Below are 22,860 nucleotides of genomic sequence, written 5' to 3' on the forward strand. Positions count from 1 at the left end.
AAGTAAATCTTGAAAGGAGCTAACAATAAATTGTATACCACACAATTCAATTAAGAGCTGATTTGTCATCAGAAAATAAGGAGGGGCAAGAAGAGAACAAAAGTTCAGGAAAGAAAAACAGAAAGACAGAGACCAGCCAACCCATAATTCTCTATCCAGGTAAAATGTCCTTTAAAAATGAAGTACAAAAAATTTTTTCAGATAAAAGAAATATACCTCCACCGGATTTTTACTATAAGAAATGCTATACAAAGTTCTTTGACCTAAAAGAAAATGACAGTACATGGAAGCAATTCACAGAAAGTAATGAAGAGCATCAGAAATGGTATACAGCCCAACCAGTGTGGCTCAGTAGTTGAGTGTAAACCCAGGACCCTAGAGGTCATAGTTTGATTCCCATTCGGGTTGTGGGCCTCATCCCCAGTAGGGGGTGTGCAGGAGGCAACTGATAGATGCAGATTCTCTCCCACTGATGTTTCTCTCTCTCCCTCTCCCTTCCTTTCTCTGAAACCAATAAAAACATATTTAAAAATAATTTTTTAAAAAGAAATGGTATACACATGGGTAAATACAAACATTTACTATTACACTGTAATAAAGGGTGGGATAAAAGTAGATTTACAGTTGTTCATATGGAAAATAATACAATCAATAAATAATAATACAAGAATACACATTTCCCATACTCACAACTGTAAACCTACTTTTGCCACACCCTGTATATAAGCCTGTTCAAAGCAAAACAGCATCTTGTGGAGTTAATAATGTAGATCTAATACATATAATAACTACCATCTAAAGGACATGGGTGGGTAAGACGTGGACCTATATAATTGCAAACTTTCTATGTTTTACGTGAATTGGTACGATATTAACTGAGACTTGACTTGAAAAACTAAAGGTGTATACTATAATTGGTAGAACCACCACTGAATAAAAACTGAAAAGAATAGCTGAGAAGGCCAATAGGAAAAGTAAAATAGATTCAAACAAATTTTTTAAAAAGTGGGGGGTGGGGGAAAGCACAGAAAGAAGATACATAAGACCAATGGACTGAGGGAACAAACATAAAAAAGTAAAATGAAAGATGAAAACCCAGCCATATAAATGATTACATTAACTGTTGACAGTTAAACAATGCAGATAAAAAGCAGAGATCTTCAGATTGTATAAAAACCAAGAATCATTTGTAAGCTGTCTACAAAAGAAGAACTGTAATACAAAGATACCAATAGGTTGAAAGGAAAAATGAAAAGGATATTATCATGTATATAACAAGCCAAAAAAGGATGGAATGCTTATATTAATACCAGATGAAACACATGTTGAGACAAAAGTAAAAATATTTCATAGTGGTGAAAAGGTCAGTTCATCAGATAAAAATAAAATCATAAACATGTATGTGCCTAATAAGAGAGCTTAAAGACTTGGCAGAGATATGGCATGATCAAACTATAGAAAGTCAAAGCTAAAAAGCAAATCTTAAAAGAAGCTAACAACAAACCTCAGTTGGTTAAAGCATCATCCTGATACACCAAGAGAGCTTCAAAATATATTAAAGGGGGGGAAAAGGCAAAATTAAAAGACAATTCCACAATCAAGGAAGAGATAATTACTCTCTGCAAATGATAAAGACAAAAAAATCAAACACCAACAACAACCTTTACCTGTTATTTATAGCTCAATACAATCAACAAATGCAAATCATGCATTTGTTTTCAAGTGCTAAACCAATAAATAAGTCTCAATATGTTTCAAAAGAATAAAATTATGCAGAATACGTTGCATGAATAAAGGAGAATAAGAAATTGTTAATTATGAGATACTTAAAATAACCCAAATATTTTTATCAAACTATAGGAGGCCAAATATATATTTCCCATGGGTCATAAGAAAGCACAAGTTAAGGTAGAAAAAATTTGTGAAATACAGCTAAAGCTATACTAAAAGAAATATATACCTTTAAATACTTATATTAGGGGAAAAGGGTAGAAAATCAATAATCTAAGCTTCCACCTTAGGAAATTAGAAGAAGAGAAAATTAAACACAAAGTGAACAGAAGTAAATAATAAAGAAAACTGGGAATCAATAATATAGGAAATCTATGAAATATAAAACAGAAAAACAATACTGAAGATAAATAATTCATGGGGGGGAAAATATGATGCCTTGCTAAGAATAATTAAATTAATAAACCTCTAGCCAGGTTAATCAAGAAAAAAGAGAAGACCAAAATACCATTATCGGGAATGAAAGAAGATACACTTAACTACAGATTCTATGGTTATTAAAAGAAAAGTAAGGTTATAATAGGAAAAATAGTAAATCTGACAACTATATGAAACAAATTCCTTGAAAGACAAAACAAAACTAATCCAAGAAGTAACAGAAAACCTGAATCACTCTGTATATACTACAGGAATTAAATTTGTAGTTAAAAAAACTCTCCACAAGGAAAACTGTAGGCCCAGATAGATGATTTACTAGTAAATTCTACATAGCATTTAAGGAAGAAATAATACAATCCTACAAACACATATTAGAGAAAAGAAGAATTCCCAACTCATCTTATGAGGCCAAAATTATCCTGATGCAAAAATCATAGTCACATGAAGAAAATTAAAGAGTAACATCACTTATGAACAAAAATCCTTAACAAATTATTACTACATTGAAGCCAACAACATAATACATGTGGCTAACAGGAGTTTATCCCAAAAATATCTGAAAAATCAAGCAATGTAATTAAGCATATAACACATTTTTAAAAATCCACAGGATCTCAATAGATGAATAAGAACACTTTGACAAATTCAATACGTATTCATTATATATGACGGGGGGGGGGGGGGGAGAGACACACCACAAAACCTCCAGTGAAACTAGTAACAGAAAGGAACTTCTTCAATCTAAATCTACAAAAGCCTTATAGCTAACATCATATTCAACGATGAAAACTGAATGTTTTCCCCCAAAGATAAGGAACAACACAATGATGTTCCCTTCTATTCGATACTATACTTAATGTCCTTGTTAATCCAACACGGCGACAAGATTAAAGAGTATCTATAGATCAGAAAAGAAAAAGTAAAACTGCCTTTATCTGCAGACAACCCTAAGAAATTTAGAGCAAAGCTACTAGAACTAGTAATTAGCTTATCAAAATAGAAGGCTGCTAGGTAAGTGTACAAAAATCTATTGTGCACCTATATAATAGCAACAAACAAGTGAAAATGAAATTTTACAATGACACCAATCACAATAGCATAAAAAAGTAAAATAATAAAAATAAACTTTAAAATGTGTAATGAAAACTATAACACTGCTGAGGGGAATTAAAGAGGACCTAAATAAATGGTGAGATATACCATGCTCATGAACTAGTAAGAAGACCTAAATAAATGGTGAGATATACCATGCTCATGAACTAGTAAATGCACTATTATTAAAAACAGAAATTCTTGCCCAGCCGGGCGTGACTCAGCGGTGGAGCATTGACCTAGGATCCAGGCGATTGAGGTTCAATTCCCGGGCAGGGCACATGCCTGGGTTGTGGGCTCGGTCCCCAGTCAGGAGTGTGCAGGAGGGAGCCGATCAATGACTCTCTCATCATTGATGTTTCTATCTCTCTCTCTCCCTCTCCTTTCCTCTCGCTGAAATCAATAAAGATATATTTTAAAAAGAAACAAACAGAAATTCTTTCCATATTGGTTTATGCATATAATATAGTACCAATCAAAATCCTAGCAGGAAAAATTGACAAACTGCTTCTAAACTTCATATGGAAAGGCAAGAAAAACCAAAACAATTTTGAAAAAGAACACAAAGAACTTACAGTGTTTGATTTCAAGACTAGAGTAACAAAAGTGGGATGTTGGCTTAAAAATAGACTCAAAATTAAATGGCCAATTGATTTTTATTAAAGAAGAAATGGTAATTCAACTTTGAAAAGATAGTCTTCCCAACAAATGATGCTGGAACAACTGGGTATCAATTTGATCCAGGGAGGTTGCGGGGGGAGATCACACATTGATGATTATCTCACATCTCAAACAACTTGACAACTTGAAGCGTACCATAAATGAAAACATAATAAACATGACTACAAAACTTGTAAGAAAAAAAGCTGAGGCAATTTTATAATCTTGGGATAAGCGAAGATATCTTTTTTTTTTTTAAATCCTCACCCAAAGGATATTTTTTCTATTGCTTTTCAGAGAGTGTGGAAGGGAGGCAGAGAGAGACATATTGACTGGTTATCTATCACATGAGCCCTGACCGGGGCCAGGGATGGAGCCTGAAACCTAGGTACATGCCCTTGGCTGGAGTCAAACCCAGGATCCTTCAGTCCACAGAATGACACTCTAACCACTGAGCCAAACCGGCTACGGTAGCAAAGATTTCTTAACAGAACATAAAATCACAAGCTATAAAAGAAAAAGTTGATTAAATGAACTTTATCAAAATTATAAACATTTGCTCTTCAAAAGGAACAATTAAGAAAACAAAAAGGCGAGCCACAGACTGTGAGAAAATATTTCCAAAACATATACCTGATAAAGGGCTTTTATCCAGAGTATGCAAAGAGCCTATACAACTCAATGAGATTTAAAAAAGGTAAAAATGAGCAAAAGATGTGAACAGATGATTAAGAAAAGAAGTAATACAAAAGGCCAACAGCATATACAGGATGCTCAACATCACTATCATCAGGAAAAGGAAGATAAAACCTAAAGGAAAAGCCACCATTTAACTACTAGAATGGCAAAAGTTTAAAAAAAAAAAAAAAAAAGACAATACCAAGTACTAGTAGAGATGCAGAACAACTGGGAACCTCATACACTGCTAACTGAAATCTAAAACACTACAGCCACTTCGGAAAACAGTTTGGCATTTAAACCTACAACTGCAATATTGTTACCGCTATAATTAGCTAGTTATTAATAATAGGAAAGAAGAAAAGGGAAGATATTGTAAGCATGGCCACCTGGGCAGCTTCACCAGGAAGCTGCAATTTCACACTCCCAAGGGAACCACCAGCCCATTTCCTGAAGATCACTGAGGGAAGGGGTTGGACAAAAGGGAAGATGGGTGCATGTGCAGTGAGTAGGGATGATGTAGGGAAGGTGCTTGCCTGTCAGTCTAAGCAAAAACAAAGATAATTGGCTAGAGGGCATGGAGCCACTGCAAGCACATGAAATACGGTAATACATAATTCCCAGACAAAGGAATTCTCCCTCCCCCCACCTCCCTCTCATTCCTCCGGCTTTGTTTCTACTTCTTTGCATTCACCCGTGTTCCCTCAATAGCCATGTGAGGGGACTCGAAGTTGCATAGCCATGGGCTATGCAGACTCCACACACAATGAATGGACTACAGCTGGGAACACAAGCTAAGCTAGCCTGATGCTGGACTAGACTGTGCAAATATGGAGTAGAAACTCTGGGCAACAGCTTTAATCCTAGCTCTGCTGAAGATGAAATGGGACTTTTTCCCTGGCAGGCAGAGGAAGACAGGACTTTGGAAACTCAGGGATTTAATTCTACACAAATAATTATCACTCATTCCCTGGGGCAAGTATCAGAAAATCCCTTTTCTCATGATATCGCAAAAAGTCCACTTCAACAATCAACAGGTGGGATGTAGAGGACAATATGACCCAGCATTCCCAAATTCTAGGTGTATATACCAAGAAAAATGAAAACCAATGATCTCACAAAGACAAATAATGTTCACATTATTTCACTCATATTTCACCAAAAACTGGACACAACCCAAATATAAACTGATAAATGGAAAAGTTAATTGTTATATAATTAATAAAAGGAACATAATTTTTATACACACAACATGAAAGAATCTCAAAAATAGCACACTAAATTAAAAATATCCAAAGCAAAAGAATACATTCTGTTTGAATCCAGTTCGGTAACATTCTAGAAAGGACAAAATTAGAGAGAGATCGGGATCAAAAGTAGGAATCAACTGTAAAGTAGCACAAGGGAACACTAAGTGATGGAAATGTTCTACATCTTAATTATGGTAATGGTTACAGAAGTCCATATAAATTGCCAAAATGCAGCAAATTCGTACATTTAAAATAATGTAAAGTATACCTCAAAAAAGCCAGATCTTTTGGTGGATCTAAAGTTAATTAGATAATTTTAAAAAGAAAAAAAAAAGAAAAAAGAGAAACCCTAAAAAAATAACAAAATGGGGAAATGGTGCCCTAGCACTACAACATATTAAAACGTATTATAAAACCTCTATAAGTAAAGTGACATATTCATTAATGAACAGGCCTAAGGAAATGGAACAGAAAATCCAGACCAAAAGTGCAAATGAAAATTTAATATAAAATTAAGGCAACATCTCAAATTAGTGGAGGAAAAGATAGGGTTTTGTTTTGCCTTTTTAAAACAATATACTGTGTTGGGATAATTGGCCATAAGGAAAAAGATAAGCTTGGATGTTCCTCATACTATAAATCAAGGATATATCCCAAATAATCACAGATTTAAATTAAAAGATAAAACCATTCAAGTACTAAAAGAAAAAAGTGAGTGAATATTTCTAACACCTATGAGTGAGGAAAAAGCTGTCTTATGACTCAAAATACAGATCAACTTAAGACTGATAAATCTGACTACACAGAAATAAAACCCTGCATGGGCAAAACCAGACACTTCTGTCTAGGCAAAAAAAAATTTACAAAAGCAAAGTAAAACAAAGGAAAAACTGCGTCATATATCACAAATAAAGAATAAATATAACTCATACATAAAATATGGCCATATAAAACAGAGAAAGAAAATAGCTCGACAAAAAAATGAGCAACAGAAATAAACAAATATTTCAAAGAAAAAGAACCACAAATAGTCTCCAAACGTTAATTTAAAAAAATCAACCTCACTAACAACTTAGAAAATGCAAAATTTAAAGAACAATAAGGGACTATTTCTCACCTATTGGACTGGCAAAGAGCTGGCAGGGTAGCTCAGTTGGTTAGAGCTTTGTCCCACTACACCAAGGTTGCCGGTTCAATCTCCGGTCAGGACACATAAAAGCAGCAACCAATGAATGCATAAATAAGTAGAAAAACAAATTGAAGTTTATCTTTATCCCTATCGGTTTTTCTAAAAACAATAAATAATTTGTTTATTATTATTTATTGTTTTCAGAGAGAGGAAAGGAAAGGAGAGACAGAAACATGAATGATAAGAGAGTTGTCATTGATTGGCTGCCTCCAGCACACCCCCAACTGAGGATCGAAACCACAATCCAGGCATGTGCCCTGAGTGGGAATTGAACGTCAATCTCCTGGATCCTAGGAAGATGCTAAACCCTTGAGCCAGGAAATAAATAAATTTTTTTTAAAAGCCCACTGACGGGAAGAAACAAGATGGCGGCATAGGTAACAGCTGTATCTGCCGCCTCCCACAACCACATCAAAATTACAACTAAAATACAGAACAACCATCATTCAGAACCTCCTGAAATATAGCTGAAGAGAAACCCTACAAGGAGGGAACTAAAGGAGCAAGGAGATCAGTAGGAGGGGCGGAAAAGTGAACAAATTGGAGCTGAATCACAGAGAGGCAGCCACGGGCCCCACACCTGGGAGAGATATCATGGCGGCGGAGGTTTCCCGGAGGAGTGAAGGGTCCCAGCCCCACAGCAGGCCCCCAGTCCAGGGATCCAGTGCCAGAAAGAGAAATTCCCACAACTTTGGGCTGTGAAATCCAGTGGGGACTGTTGCTGAGGGTGCAGGACCGCAGGTAGCTCCTATTAAAGGGCCCGCGCACGGACTCACTCAGACACACTCCCTCTGAGCTCCAGCATCAGGCAGCAGCTTGAAAGGAACCTGGGACACTTAGGGAGGAATTAACCGGCCTGAAATTGGGGCAAGAGCTGGAGGGGCAGTTTTCTCCCAGACAGAAGCGCTAGAAGAGGCCACTGCTCCTTTGGTGAGTCCTCTCCCCACACATTCGGCAGGCAAGCGCCATATTTGAATCTCCAGCACCTGACTCCCACCTGTGGCCCCACCCTGGTGATTCCCAGAGACCCCGCCCCTCCCTACTTGCAAGATCATCCACTCGATTTCCAGTAGTTTTTTGATGCAAGTGGCCTCTCTAGCCTCATGTTTAGGACTTTCTTAAAACCTCTCAAACAAGCAGCAGTGTGCCCCATACGGCTTGATAAGTTGCCCTAGGCCTGGCACTAGTGGCAGCCTGCACTGGTTCACAGCTTGGCCTCTCCTGGACACTTCCAAGCCCAGCACAAGCAGTAGCCAAGTACGGTTTGCTGTGTACCTCATGCTGAGTGACCCTGGGCAAGGCACTGGCAGAGGCTGACTTTGCACCTCCCGGGAGGCCCCAGAGTTAATGCACCTGGTGGTGAAACTTGATGACGCTGGATTACAACCCAACCACATCCACAAGTGACACACTCAAGAGGCGCATTTGGTGAACACCAAAGCTCCACTGAAGTAAATCCTGCTCCACAGGGGTGTCTCCAGCACTGCAGCTCTTTGGCTACACTTGCAGCTGGTCCTCACAGCTGATTGGCCTGGGGGTCAATTCCTCCCAGTGACACCAACAGCAACCAACGCTCCACTACAAAAGGACAGTGCACACAGCCCACACAGGGGAGCACCTAGAAGACCCAGCTCAGATGACTGGGGAGGCTGAGCCACTGGACACTACAGGACACCTACTACACAAAGTAGCTCTACAAATTCCAGGACACATAGCAACTCTACCTGATACACAGAAACAAACACCTGGAAGCAGTCAAAATGTGGAGGTAAAGAAACATGTCACAAAGGAAAGAACAGAAAAAAATCTCCAGAAAAGGAACTAAATGAAATAGAACCAAGCAAGCTACTAGATACAGAGCTCAGAATTATGGTTATAAGAATGCTCAAGCATATTAGTAAGAGTATTATGTAAACAAATGAGAACATCGATGACATAATAAAGGACCAATTTGAAATGAAGGTTACACGAGCTGAAATGAAGAGTAATTTACAGGGAACCAACAGTAGAGTAGAGGACGCTGAGAATCAAATCATGTTCCAACATGAGGAAACAAAAAACACCCAACCAGAAGAGCAAAAAGAAAAAAAGAGTCCAGAAATAGGAAGATATTATAAGGAGCCTCTGGGACAACTTTAAGCGGACAAACATTTGTATTATTGGGGACCCAGGAGGAGAAGAAAGAGAGCAAGAAATTGAAAACCTATTTGAAAAAGTAATTACAGAAAAAGAAATCGACTTACAAGTCCAGGAAGCACAGAGGGTCCCAAACAAGAGGAACCCAAAGGGGCCCAAAGCAAGACACATCATAATTAAAATGTCAAAGGTTAAACACAAAGAGAGAATCTTAAAAGCACTAAAAGAAAAGCAGTTAGTTACCTACAAGGGAGCACCCATATGACTGTCAGCTGATTTCTCAACAGAAACTTTGCAGGCCAGAGGGAGTGGCAAGAAATATTCAAAGTGATGAAAAACAAGGACCTACAATCAAGGTTGCTCTACTCAGCAAAGCTATCATTTAGAACTGAAGGTCAGATAAAGTACTTCACAGATAAAAGCTAAAGGAGTTCATCACCACCATACCAGTACTCCATGAAATGTTGAAGGGTCTTCTTTAAGAAGCAGCTAATGAACAAAAGAACCTGACAAACGAAATAGACCCAGAGACACTGACACATGAAACAGATGAACATATTTCAGAGGAAGGAGGGAACGGGGGTGGAGGGTGGAAAGAGATTAACCAAAGAAGTTATATGCACATATGCATAACCCATGGTCAGTCAATAACGGGGTGAACACCTGGGGAGGGGCTGGGAACGAGAAGGAGGGGGTGAACTGGGGGGGAAAAAATGGGACACCTGTAATACTTTCAACAATAAGGGTAAATTTTAAAAATAATAAAAATAATTTTAGCCCTGCCGCGAATGGCTCAGCAGTTGAGCATCGTCCTAGGAAACATCACAGTTCGATTCCCGGTCAGGGCACGTGTAAAGGTTGCAGGCTCGATCACGATCCCTGGTTGGGGTTGTGCAGGAGGCAGCCAGTCAATGACTCTCATGATTGATGCTCCTATCTCTCTCTCTCTCTCTCTCTGAAATCAATAAAAATATATTTAAAAAAATAATAATAATTTTTTTTAAAAAAGCCGACTGACATAAACTTTCTAGGTTGAGACCAAAGGGAAAGACGTATTCCCAAAGAAGTATTTAACACTTAAGCTTCCACTCAGCAATCCCACTTATAAAGGACTCTATATCAAAGAGTATTTATACCAAAGAATTACTAACAACATTATGAAAATATTTTTTTACTATTTATTGCAGTGGCATCTGTAAAGGTAAATACTGAAGCAACTGACTGGATAAACTAAAATAAATCATCATGACCTTGAATTAGGCAAAGAGCTCTTAAGTAAAACACCAAAAGCATAAGCAATAAAAGAAAAAGTTGCAAAACTGGATGGTATCAAAATTAAAAATTTTTTCACTTCAAAATATTCTTTCAAGAAGAAAAAAATATATACAAGCCACCAAATATACTACGAAGTAGAAATTGACAATACAAGCCACAGACTTGAAAAAATTTCAAATTATGAATCTGATAAGTTATTATAACCAGAATATACTATAAAGAATTTACAATGCAAAGAACTTACAAATTAAAAATTTTTTTAATTGATTTTAGAGAGAGACGAAAGGACGGGGGGAGAGAGAAACATTGATTTGTTGTTCCACTTATTTTGCATTTCTACAACGCATTAATTTAAAAAAAAAAATTTTTTTTAATGAGCAAAGGGTTTAGATAGGCATTTCACCAAAGAATATATACAAATAGCTAATATGTTCATAAAAAGATGCTCAACATCATCAGTCATTAGGAAAATACAAATGAAAAACATAGTAAGATGCTAGTTCACATCTAGTAGGATGGCTACACTAAAAAACTGAACAATTACAAGTGTTGATGAGGATATGAAGAAATTGGAATCATTGCTGGTGAAACTATAGGGTGGTACAGCTGCTGTGGAAAACAGTTTCTAAAAATTTTAAACATATATTTATTCTACAACCCAGAAATTCCATTCCTGGTTATCTACCTAAGAGAAATAAAAATATTTGTCCACACAAAAACTTGTTCACAGATGTTCACAGCAGCATTATTCACAATAGCCAAAAAGTGGAAACAACTAAAGTGCCCATCAACTGATAGTATATCCATACACTGGAAAATTATTAAAGAGTAAAAAGGCAATCAGAGAAAGACAAATATCACGTGATCTCACTCATATGTGGAATATAATGAACAAAATAAACTGATGAACAAAATAGATCCAGAGACACAGAAGTATAGAACAGACTGAGGGATCTGAGAGGGAAGGTGGGGATGGGGGAGTAGGTGGGGACAGATTAATCAAAGAACTTATATGCATAACCTATGGAGGTGAGATTGATGCAGGGTGGAGGGGATCAATGGGGGGAAATGGGACATCGGTAATACTTTCAACAATAAAGATAATTTTTTTTTAAAAAAAAACAGTAAAAAGGAACAAAGCATTAATACATGCTACAAATGGATCAACTCTGAAAACATATGCTACATGAAAGAAAACAGTTACAAAAGACCACATGCTAAACAATTTCATTTATATGAAATATCTTGAAAATACAAATACGTACAGACAGAAGGTAGATTAGTACTTGCCAGGGGTTGGGCATGAGGTTTCATTATAGAGAGATAGGCATGTCCTAAAATAAGACTGTGGTTACGGTTGCACAACTCTGGAAATTTACTAAAAGTCACTGGATTTAATACTTAAAACAGTTGAGTTTTATGGTATGTAAATTATATTCTAATAAACTTTTTTTAAAAAGATAAGCCACAGACTAGAGAAGACATTTTCAATACATCAAAAATTTTTACTAAAATATGTTGTTAAAATTTCAACAAATCAAAAACAGAGATAAACTAAGCAATAGAAATATAAAACCCATCTTAAAAATCTGAAATGGCAATTCATATAAAGAAATCCCACTGGTCAATAAATATGTACATAAAAGTATGCACGATGTAGACAATTAACCTGCCCAAGTAATATTATGCATTGCTTAAACTAAGAAAATAGATGGTCACTGCTGTGCACAATTCTTCATTTAGGTAGATCTTTCTTTTTAAAAAGGGTTAGGTTACATTGTCCCCAGAGCTCAATTATAGTCAGACTATACCAAGAAAAATTTCCATTATAACTTTCCCATTATGCCTTGCCTTTTTAGCCTGATAATCATACTGCTGCCATTTGGTCTTGCTTGCTTTTAAATTCTCACACTTAAACGCCCTGCCCAATGTGGCTCAGTTGGTTGAGCCTTGTCCCATGCACCAAGTCGCTGGTTTGATTCTCAGTCAGGGCACAAGCCCAGGTTTCAGGCTCCATCCCCAGTAGGGGTGTGCAGGAGGCAGCCGATCTCTTCCCCTCCCTCTCTCTGCCCTCCCTCCCTCTCCCTTTCTTTTTCTCTGAAATCAATAAAACTTTTTTTTAATTATAAATTCCGACCCTTAGGATCATCTTTGGCCAATAGATTGTGTCAGAGTAATCTAATTCTTTTAATAAAATACAAGATGATTTATACAAAATAGCAAAAAGAACACTCATTTTTCCTTTCCCAATCCCTTTCCTAAAAGTATTATTTTAAAGTAATTAAAAATATTACTTCACAAAGTAAAAGAGCTCCCCCGCCCCCCCCCAAAGAAAAAAACAGAGCAAAATAGGCATGCAAATGTACACTAACCTTCCAGTAGTCAGATTGTAAACTGTAGTACCTCTGGTATGCAGATAATGCTGAAAGAAAATTAAGTATGAGTAACAATTATGTCCTGTTTCAAAATCAGTAATACAAGAAACATTAAACATTAAAAAAAAAAACAAAAAAAAAACATTATAATGAGCTTCCCACCAAAACCACCTCCCAGCAGACAGTGATATTTAAGACCAAATAATTTAGAAGTCTGAGTTCCCCCTACTCATAGTCAAACACAGTAACAAATGTCAAATATAAAGAGTTCAAGGGTGTAAAACTATGGTCGCATGTCAGACCTGCACTTGAACAGAATCTAGGCTACTTCTTTAATCTACCTGATCTTCCTCAGAGACCAAATCTGATAAGAGAATTAAGACTTTCCAAGGCTACTCCAAAATATGATAGGTTATTTATTTTTACAAGGGCTCTTTACTTCTAAGAATGACTAAGAGCTCAAAAACCTCAAAGGGCAAAGGAGTTATTTTGTCTGTGAAGCTTCCTTTCATCCAGTCAACAAGAAATTCACTCCACAATTATCTTACTCCAACTCAATTCCAAAATAGGACATCCTATAACCCTAAATCCACCTCAAAGTATAAAATTAAAGTAGTTCCTATCAATCTAAAAACTCAGTGAGGAGGTTAAAAGGTAAACAAAAAGTTATATATGCATATTAGAATTGGTAGAGATCCCTTTTTAAAAAACTGATTAGCAATAGTAAGTCATGGGGATGTAATATACAACATGGTAACTATATTTAAAAGTTGTGATCACAAGAAAAAAAATTTTGGTAACTATGTATGGTAATGGATGTTAACTAGATTTACTGTGATCATTTCCCAATATATACTAATATCAAATGCTATACATCTGAAACTAATGTTATATTTCAATTATACCTCGAGTTTTTAAAATTACTTAGATTTTCAAAAAAGATTTTCAACAAGTATAAATAGGAGAAAATGGAAATTAACGTTTTCTAAAATTCCATTTGTAATGTTTCATATTGTTTATCAGTCAATACCCTAAATACATATCAATACCATAGAGAACTTTCTGTATGTATAAATTAGAGAAGCATTAGCCAAAACATCACGTATCTAAACAAGTAACTAATCTGAATAATGTCCACCTTTTTGCATAAAGATGATGTCAACCAACCTATTATTGGAAGGACACTTAGACTATAATTTTTCCAGTTTTAGTGAAGAGTTTATTTCAAGCCATCCTCCATTTTCTAGTTCTAAACTCCTGAGTGTAGTGAGCTCAGAAAAGTCATTAAGTAATGGTCTTCTAAAAAAAGGAACAAACTAACTTATCCAACTTGTTGGTACAGAACAGTCAAAAAAGGCTTGTGTTCAGAAATCACCATTGATTTAGATCGCACAGTAGATAAATGAGGTGCTCGCATCCTCCCACAACCACATTAAAATTACAACTAAACTACAGAAAAACCATCATTCAAAACTGCCTGGAATCTAGCTGAAGAGAAGTCCAATAAATAAGGACGTAGAGTCAAAGCCATGTGGAGACTGGTAGAGGGGCAAAGATGTGGAACACACTGGTCCCACACCCATCTGTTGTAATTTTAACAATAAGGAGGGATATCTTGGCTGCAGAGGTCTCCCTGAGTAGGCAGGAGTCCTAGAACCACACCAGGCACCCCAGTCCAGGGTTCCAGTGTCAGAAAGAGAAGTTCCAATAACTTCTGGCTGTGAAAACCAGTGGAGATTGTGACCAAGTGAAAGGGAGGGCTGCTGAAGTCCCAGGTGTTACTCTTAAAGGGCTTGCACACAGAGCTCCAGCTCTGGGACAGCAGCTCAAAAGGCCCCAGGGACACAGGGTAAGGAACTGAACTGTCTGGATTCAAGGCAAGGACTGAAGGGGCAGCTTTCTCCCAGACAGAGTACTGACAGAGGCCATTGTTCCTCTGCTGGCAGACAGGTGCCATATTTGAGTCTCCATCAACCTGGTTAACATTGTTCGCTAGCCCTGGTAATTCTCTGAAACCCCACCCCATCTAACATGCAGGTCTACCCAAGGCCTTCCCAGTGGCTTTTCCATTCAAATGGCCTGTCTTGCCGACCTTCCTAAAATCTCTCAAAGTTTCACAAACCCCAAACAAGCAGCATCTGGCCTCAGCGTGCCATCCATACCTCTTACTAAAGTGGCACCAGGCCCAGCACTAGTGGGAGCCAGCCATGGTTTACAGCTTAGCCTCTCCTGAGTACTTCCAAGCTCAGCACAAGGAGCAGCCACCTGCAGATTGATTTGTAGCTCATGCCAGTTGGCCCTGAAAAGGCAATTGAGGTGGCTGGCCTTTGCATGCACCTCCCGGAAGGCTTCAGACCCAGTGCAACCAATGGACAGCTTCAGACCACGCTGAAACATCATCCAACCAATTCCATGAGCAACACAATTAAGGAGTAGCTTCACTGGGCACCAGAGTACCACTGAAATGAGTCCTGCTCCATGGGGTTGGCCCATGCACAGCAGTTCCTCCACTGTGTTCATGACCAGTCCATGCAGCCAATCAGCCTGGTGGTAAATCCCTCCCACTGACATGCCAACAGCAATCAAGGCTCAAGTACAACAGAAGAGTGCACGGGAGGAAGTGAGGGTGCACCTAGCGTGCCCATCTCAGGTGACTGGGGAGATTGCGCCACTGGGCCCTACAGGATACATGCTACATAAAGCCATTCTACCAAGACCAGGAGAGGTAGCAGCTCTACCTTATAGAAACAAACAAACAGGGAGGCAGCCAAAATGAGGAGACAAAGAAACACGCTCCAGATGAAAGAACAAAATAAAACTCAAAGAAAAGAACTAAGACAAAATACAGACAAGCAATCTACCAGATGGAGAGTTCAAAACACTGGTTATAACATTCAAGAAACTTAGGGGAAGAATACATGAACTCAGTGAGAACTTTAAACAAAGAGATAGACAACAAAAAAAGAACCAGTTAGAAGAATACAGTAACTGAAATGAAGACCACATTACAGGGGATCAACAGTAAAGTAGATGAAGTAGAGGATCAAAACAGAGATTTGGAAGATAAGGAAGCAGAAAACCCAATCAGAACAGCAAAAAGAAAAAAATAATCCAAAAATATGAGGATACTGTGAAGAGCCTCTGGGACAACTTCAAGCACAACAACATCCACATATCATAGGGATACTGGAAGGAGAAGAGAGAGAGCAAGGAACTGAAAACCTATTTGAAAAAATAATGACAGAAAACACCCTACCCTGTTAAAGGAAACAGACATACAAGTTCAGGAGAAGCAGAGGGTCCCAAACAAGATGAACCCAAAGAGGCCCACACCAAGACACATCATAATCAAAATGCAAAAGGTTAAAGACAAAGAAAGAATCTTAAAAGAAGCAAGAGAAAAGCAGTTAGTTAACTACAAGGAAGCTCCCATAAGACTATCAGCTGATTTCTCAACAGAAACTTGGCAAGTCAGAAGGGATTGGCAAGAAATATTAAAAGTGATGAAGAACAATGACCTACAACCTCTACCCAGCTATCATTTAGAACTGAAGGACAGACCAAGAGCTTCCCAGACAAGAAAACATTAAAGGAGTTCATCACCTCCAAACCAATATTACAAAAAATGTTAAAGGGTCTTCTTTAAGGAGAAGGAAATAAAAAGATCAAAAATATGAATTAAATGGCAATGAATACTTATCTATCAACAATTACTTTAAATGCAAATGGATTAAATGTTCCAATCAAAAGACACAAGGTGACTGAATGGATAACAAAACAAAACCTTACATATGCTGTCTACAAGAGACTCACTTCAGATTGAAAGACACATACAAACTGAAAGAGATGCAAAAAGATATTTCATGAAAGTAGAAAGAAGGGAAGAAAAAAAAACAAAAACCTGAGGTAGCAATACTTATACCAGACAAAGGCTATGAGAAGAGATAAAGAAGAACACAACTATTCCACTTCTGGGTATCTATCTGAAGAATCCCAAAACACTAAGTCAAAAAGACATATACATCCATGTTAATTGCAGCATTGTTTACAACAGCCAGGATATGAAAGCAACCTAACTGTCCACCAATAGATGAATGGATGAAGAAATGGTGCATATATATAAAATGGAGTATGACTCAGCCATAAAAAAGAATGAAATCATGCCATCTACAACAACATGAATGAACCTAGAGAGTATTATGCTAAGTAAAATAAGTTGGAGAGAAAAAGACAAATGCCATATGATTTCACTTATATGTGGAATATAACAAAATAAACAAAAAAGTGGAACAGAAACAGACTCAGATACAGAGAACATTTTAATGGTTGCGAGATGGGGAAGGGGAGTTGGGGAGATGGGTGAAAAAGGTGAAGAGGTTAAGAACTACAAATTAGTAGTTATAGAATAAATGGTCTTGGGGGTGTAAAGTACAGCATAGGAAATGTAGTTAATGTTTTAATAACTATGTATGGTGTCAGAGGGGTACTAGATTTATTAGGGTGATCACTTTCTAAGTTATATGGATGTGTAATCACTGGGTTGTACACGTGAAACTATTATAATATTGTACATCAACTGTAATTGGGGAAAAAAATTTTTAAGTTTTTTTAATCACCACTGATTTATACATAACAGTCAAGAAATAGGTGCTCTCTCTCTACTGCTGGATGTGAACAAGGAGGCATATATCACTAACTGCCACTGCAAAGGGAACTATTCTTAGGATGAAGCCCATAGAAGATACTAGAGGAAACAAAATGCCTGGGTACTTCTAGACTTCGACCTATACCTAGCACACAATTCATCTATGAACTTCCAATTATGTGAGGCAATAAATCTCCTTATTGTTTAACCTAAAATGAGGTCCTTGATATTTGTGCCTAAAAACATCCTAACCAGTACAGGACAGGGTACCTAACAATTTTTTACAGTATCATACCAAGCCTGGACTGCCCTTCTAATGATGTTACAGAATTTCAAATTTGAAGGGTACTTTCCAATAACCTGAATAATATATATTACATGACTTCATAAAATTCCCATTTCAGAATCAGAGGAACCCTTAAAGAGATAGTACGATGTCCTCCAAAGTAACTGAAACTGAGGTATAAGAAGCCTAGTGATTATCAGTTGGGAGAAACATGGCATTCATACTACAATATGCTGAAATAAGAAATAAATATGAACCCTCAGATTCAAAGTCACAAAAGTAAATGCTTCAAATTTCAAGCACAGATTTGTAAATGAGCCATTTCTTCCATCAGCATTTGTTACCTTTCCACTCATTTACACATTTCTCAACAATTATACTTTACCCCATAAGGCTTACCATCCTATTTTACGAAAGAGCCTAACATATTTTGTTTCCTAATCCAAATAAATCATTAAAACCCTAAAGACCATACAAGTACTCACAATGTCGCTAGTGAAATCTTTTTAACCAAATCACAGACCTTATTTCTAATGTTTATGTCAGTTACCTAGCCACACAAAAAAATTCCTAGTCCACTCTAAGTAATTTTTCTAATAGAGAATGAAGGAAATCATTTGTTTGCACGTCCTTATAAGATTTAAAACATGTTTCATAAGGATTGTAGTATATGTCTAACTGGGTTCCCACCTTCCCGAAATCATCTAACCCTCACTTTGTTATCCCTGAAGTTCTTAACTGGCTCAAGAAGTCCTTGTTCATCCCGCTACGAAGTCTTTTTGATATTACTTCAGGTAAAACGTGTGCTTTTTTTGCCACTTAACCAAGAATGGTGTGCCCAAACATATTAACTCTTTTCAACCAATTTCCAAAGTTCAGATCTTTTTAATATTTGGAACCAACCTTATTTATGGACAAACTTCAAATTATTTTTTCATAATTTGAGTCTAAAATATTTTGTTTTCAAATAAGCTCGTTTAGCCTTTTAGATTAAAAAACAATAGAAAAATGTAATGAATTTAAAAGATTATAGATACTGGCAAAGTACTAATAAAGGAACTAAGTAAAAAAAAAATAAATGCAAAAGAAATGAGAAGCAAATTAAATTTTAACTAAGTTGTTACAGGTTCTGTAATCTTTCTCATACATTCGCTTTTATTTTGCCCTTTACCCCATAAAAATAGAAGAAGGAAAAAAAATCAAATGAGGAAATTATCAAGGATAAAAAAAAATCGCCTATACAGCTTGGGAGAGGTAATCTGTCCTTTACCTTAATAATCATGATGTACCATTTTCCATATATAAAAATGATTAAAATTAAATAACAGTAATAACAATACTCAGTAGTGATAAGGGAAATACCCAATAATGGCAAGAATTCAAGAAAATAGGCAGTCTTACCATTCTACTAGTACCATAAGTATAAATTAGTAAAATGTTTTTGTAGCATAATTTAGAATTATCTGTCAAAAGTTTTAATATATACATATCCTTTCACTCAGTAAAGTCTACCACATCAAGGTATTCCTTCTAAGTATACAAACACAGATGTGTGCAAAGACTTAGCTAACAGGATAGACAAAATAGTGATTATGTTAATAGAAGAAAGAATCTACACATCCAATAGGGAACTGTTCTACCTATATGATAGAATAGTATGCCGGAAAATTGAAATGTTACAAAGTATGTTTCTGAGATAGATTAATATGATACACTGGGTTAAAGATAGTTGCAGAGTTTAATTCAATCTTTGAATACTGAAAATTTACTGTAACAGAAGTCCCTAAAGATTTATATCAAAAATGTTTTAAAAAGATTGCCTTTTGCCCTAGCCAGTTTGGCTCAATGGTTAGACCATCAGCCTGCAGACTGACGGGTCCCTGGTTCGATTCCGGCCAAAGGCATGTACCTCGGCTGCAGGCTCGATCCCTGGCCCCAGTCGGGGCTCGTGCGGGAAGCAACCAATCGATCTCTCTCTCTTCTCTCTCTCCCCCCTTCCTCTCTCTGAAAAGCAATGGAAAAAATAACCTCGGGTGAGGATTTAAAAAAAAAAAAAAAAAAATTGCCTGTAGGTGATAAAATATCAATGGGTCACTACTGCATTCACGTAATATTTCTTAAGTATTAAGTCACTATCACCAAGCTAGATGTAGTGAAATACAGATGTGAACAAACACATAGCTCCTGTTCTCAGGCTGCTTACTTACCTTTTATAGTTATATGTATTCTAATGTTTTCCTTTAAACAATGAACATATTTGTGTAATGTTAAAATAAGTGTAACTTCCTGTATTAAAATTAAAGGATGGTCAACATTAGCAAACGAGAGCCACCAGGAAAGCAACAGGGTATAGTAGGAAAAGTATAAAGAATCTTTAGGCAAACCTGGGTTCTAATCCTGACTTCACCACATCCTGAGAGACTATGACATCAAGCCATTTAATCCAAGTTATTTCCTTACTGGTCACAGGAAGCCTAAAAAGTTTTCTCATTAAAAACGTAAGGTTGCCCTGGCCAGGTAGCTTGGTTGGTTGGAGCGTCCTCCCATACATCAAAAGGTTGTGGTTTCGATTCCCAATCAGGACACATATGGGAGGAAATAGATCAATGTTTCTCTCTCACATTGATGTGTTTCTCCATCCCTCTCCCTCCCTCCTTCTCTCCCTCCCTCCCTCCCTCCCTCCTTCTCTCCCTCCTCCCCCCCCCTCCCTCCCTCCCTCCATCCATCCCCTAAAAATCAATAAAAAAATTTTTTAAAACATATCTTCAGGTGAGGATTTAAAGAAAAAGAGTAAGGTATAACTGAAGAATAAAAAGAAAAATCCAAAGTCATATTACGACTCATTTGGAATTAAATAAAATAGAAATCTATAGAAACAGAGTGAGGAAATAAAGAGGGAAAAAGTATGCCTGGTGACAAGTCTACACAGAGAGCACAAGGATGAAAAGAAGCAACACTGTAGGTTAAGAGTGATAGCCTTGCCAGAAAAAAGGAGTCTTCTTCAGAGTTAGATGCAATATAAATGCAATAAAGAAAAATATTTAAAATTCAATCTATACTCCTATATTATATATTAGACTATGCATTTACTGCTGGCAGAACTAAGCATTTGTCTTTTCATTCCTAGCCCAATGTGTAACACTGTAGGCAGGTTAGCTGCCAGTGGGTGAGTCTATGAGTATGAAAGGGAAAAAATGGAAAGAAGGACAAATCTGTCAGTTTCATGGAATGTCATATTTAGGCCAGAACAGGCTGTGGTTGCCTAAGGTTATTAAGTCAATAAATTTCTTTGTTTTTCTGTGGCTGAACTATAAAGTTACATTAATATCTTGGGATAAATGCTATCTCAGAGAGCTTATATTAACTGTTTCACTGTATTTAAATGATTGATGTAACAAGCTCTCTAGCCACCTTTCTACCTTTTCAAATCTATGTCTAAAATACATCTTCTCTTATATATAGCATTAATAGATATTAATACATATTAACATCTGAAAAACCTCAGGATAGCATCCACTACAACAGACCTTTGTTCCCATGTTTCTGTCTCTCCACAGGTTTGAAAAGAGTTCAGATTACAGAGACGAGCAAACAGGAAGTTTACTCCTATGTCAGTATCTTCACTGAGGTCTTCGAGTCACACTAATGCAAATACTGAAATCTCAGATTTACTAATACTTTGTCATTATTAAAATAACATACTCAAAAGTCTTTGTATCTCACATTTGGCTTACCACAAGAGACACCAAATAGGTGTGTTCTTTGGGTTGCTTCAATGTGTTCTGTCACCAGCTCTGGTTCTTGAAGCTACTGTAACTTTTGCTTACTGACTGAGCACAAGCTTCTGACAACCTGGGTTATGGTCACTACTGTGCTTACTTGAGGTTATTACTCAATTATATTTTCTAATTCTAGGTCATGACTGAAGAAAATTGGTGATTCCCAAATTGCAATGGAACAGAATGAAGGTACTAGTGGTTTTTAAAAAAACAATATGAAGCCTAGCTGGAATGGCTCAGTGGTTGAGCATCGACCTAGGATCCAGGAGATCGAGGTTCAATTCCCAGTCAGGGCACATGCCCGGGTTGTGGACTCAATCCCCAGTGTGGGGCATGCAAGAGGTAGCCGATCAATGACTCTCTTATCATTGATGTTTCTATCTCTCTCTCCCCCTCTCCCTTCCTCTCTCTGAAATCAATAAAGATATATTTTTTAAAATACATGAAATACATTTGTGAAGTTATATGGAGAAATAGGGTGCAATAATTGTAAATGCAATGAAAACACATGAAACGATTACCTTAAATGTATCAGCTTTCAGAGATACATAATATTCATTCTATGGATATTACATGTCAGTATATGTCAATGGTCTGGATTTTTATTTCATTTTTATTTCAAAAATAAATTTGTAGTGTATAGCAAACATATACACTACATAAACTAATTCTCAATGACTATCTGAAAGAAGCTTTAAACAAAGAGCAGATTCTTAAAAGAATCACAACCTTTACCTCCAACCGCCAAAACAATAAAAAAATGAACCATGCAAGAATAAAAAAAATTGGTAATTTTTATAGAAACCAAACTCAAAATTATTGAAAAAACATGTACTTTTTGTTCTTACACTATATATATATTCTAAGGGAGTATTGTCATTCCACTCAAGAAAGACAAAGAAGAGAAATTTTTGCCAACTCTGACTAAAGACTTTTCCACATTAACAACTCTTGGAATGTAATTTGTCCTAGCCACTTGTAACTGCTGAGGAACTAAAACAGTGAAAACCTATTTTGCCCAAAACTGACAGACAATGCAACAAATGAGCAATTACTTGAGGAAGGAGAAAAGGAAGGAAAATCCATCATTGGCTGGAATTTCAAGGGAAGCTTCTAGCTCACTACAAGCCATGAAGAAACTATATTTAAAAGTTTTTCATCCTAATATCAGCAATAATTAATTATTATATCTCCTTCAACTAATTTTTATTTACTTCTGAAACTCCTATTATCCATTCCTCTAAGTCTCTTACCTCAGGATCTCTATCTTTTTATGATTTTGCTGTATACTTTGAGGTAATATGCTACTTCCTTTTCTAAGCAACT

The 22,860-nt window shown here is 36.7% G+C and overlaps 1 protein-coding gene across 7 annotated transcripts in view; it reads right to left on the reverse strand.

The window, feature by feature from the left end:
• KDM6A (lysine demethylase 6A) overlaps positions 1–22,860 on the reverse strand; it is a 212,072-nt gene that overhangs the window by 115,934 nt on the left and 73,278 nt on the right. For all 7 annotated transcript variants that reach the window (XM_087829505.1, XM_087829510.1, XM_087829507.1 and 4 more), the window contains exon 4: positions 12,822–12,871. In XM_087829505.1, coding sequence (XP_087685631.1) covers positions 12,822–12,871 — 50 coding nt within the window. The remainder of the gene's footprint in view (positions 1–12,821; positions 12,872–22,860) is intronic.

The sequence above is a fragment of the Miniopterus natalensis genome, chromosome X (assembly GCF_054644295.1).
Source record: "Miniopterus natalensis isolate mMinNat1 chromosome X, mMinNat1.hap1, whole genome shotgun sequence".
In the NCBI taxonomy this organism is placed as follows: Eukaryota; Metazoa; Chordata; class Mammalia; order Chiroptera; family Miniopteridae; genus Miniopterus; species Miniopterus natalensis.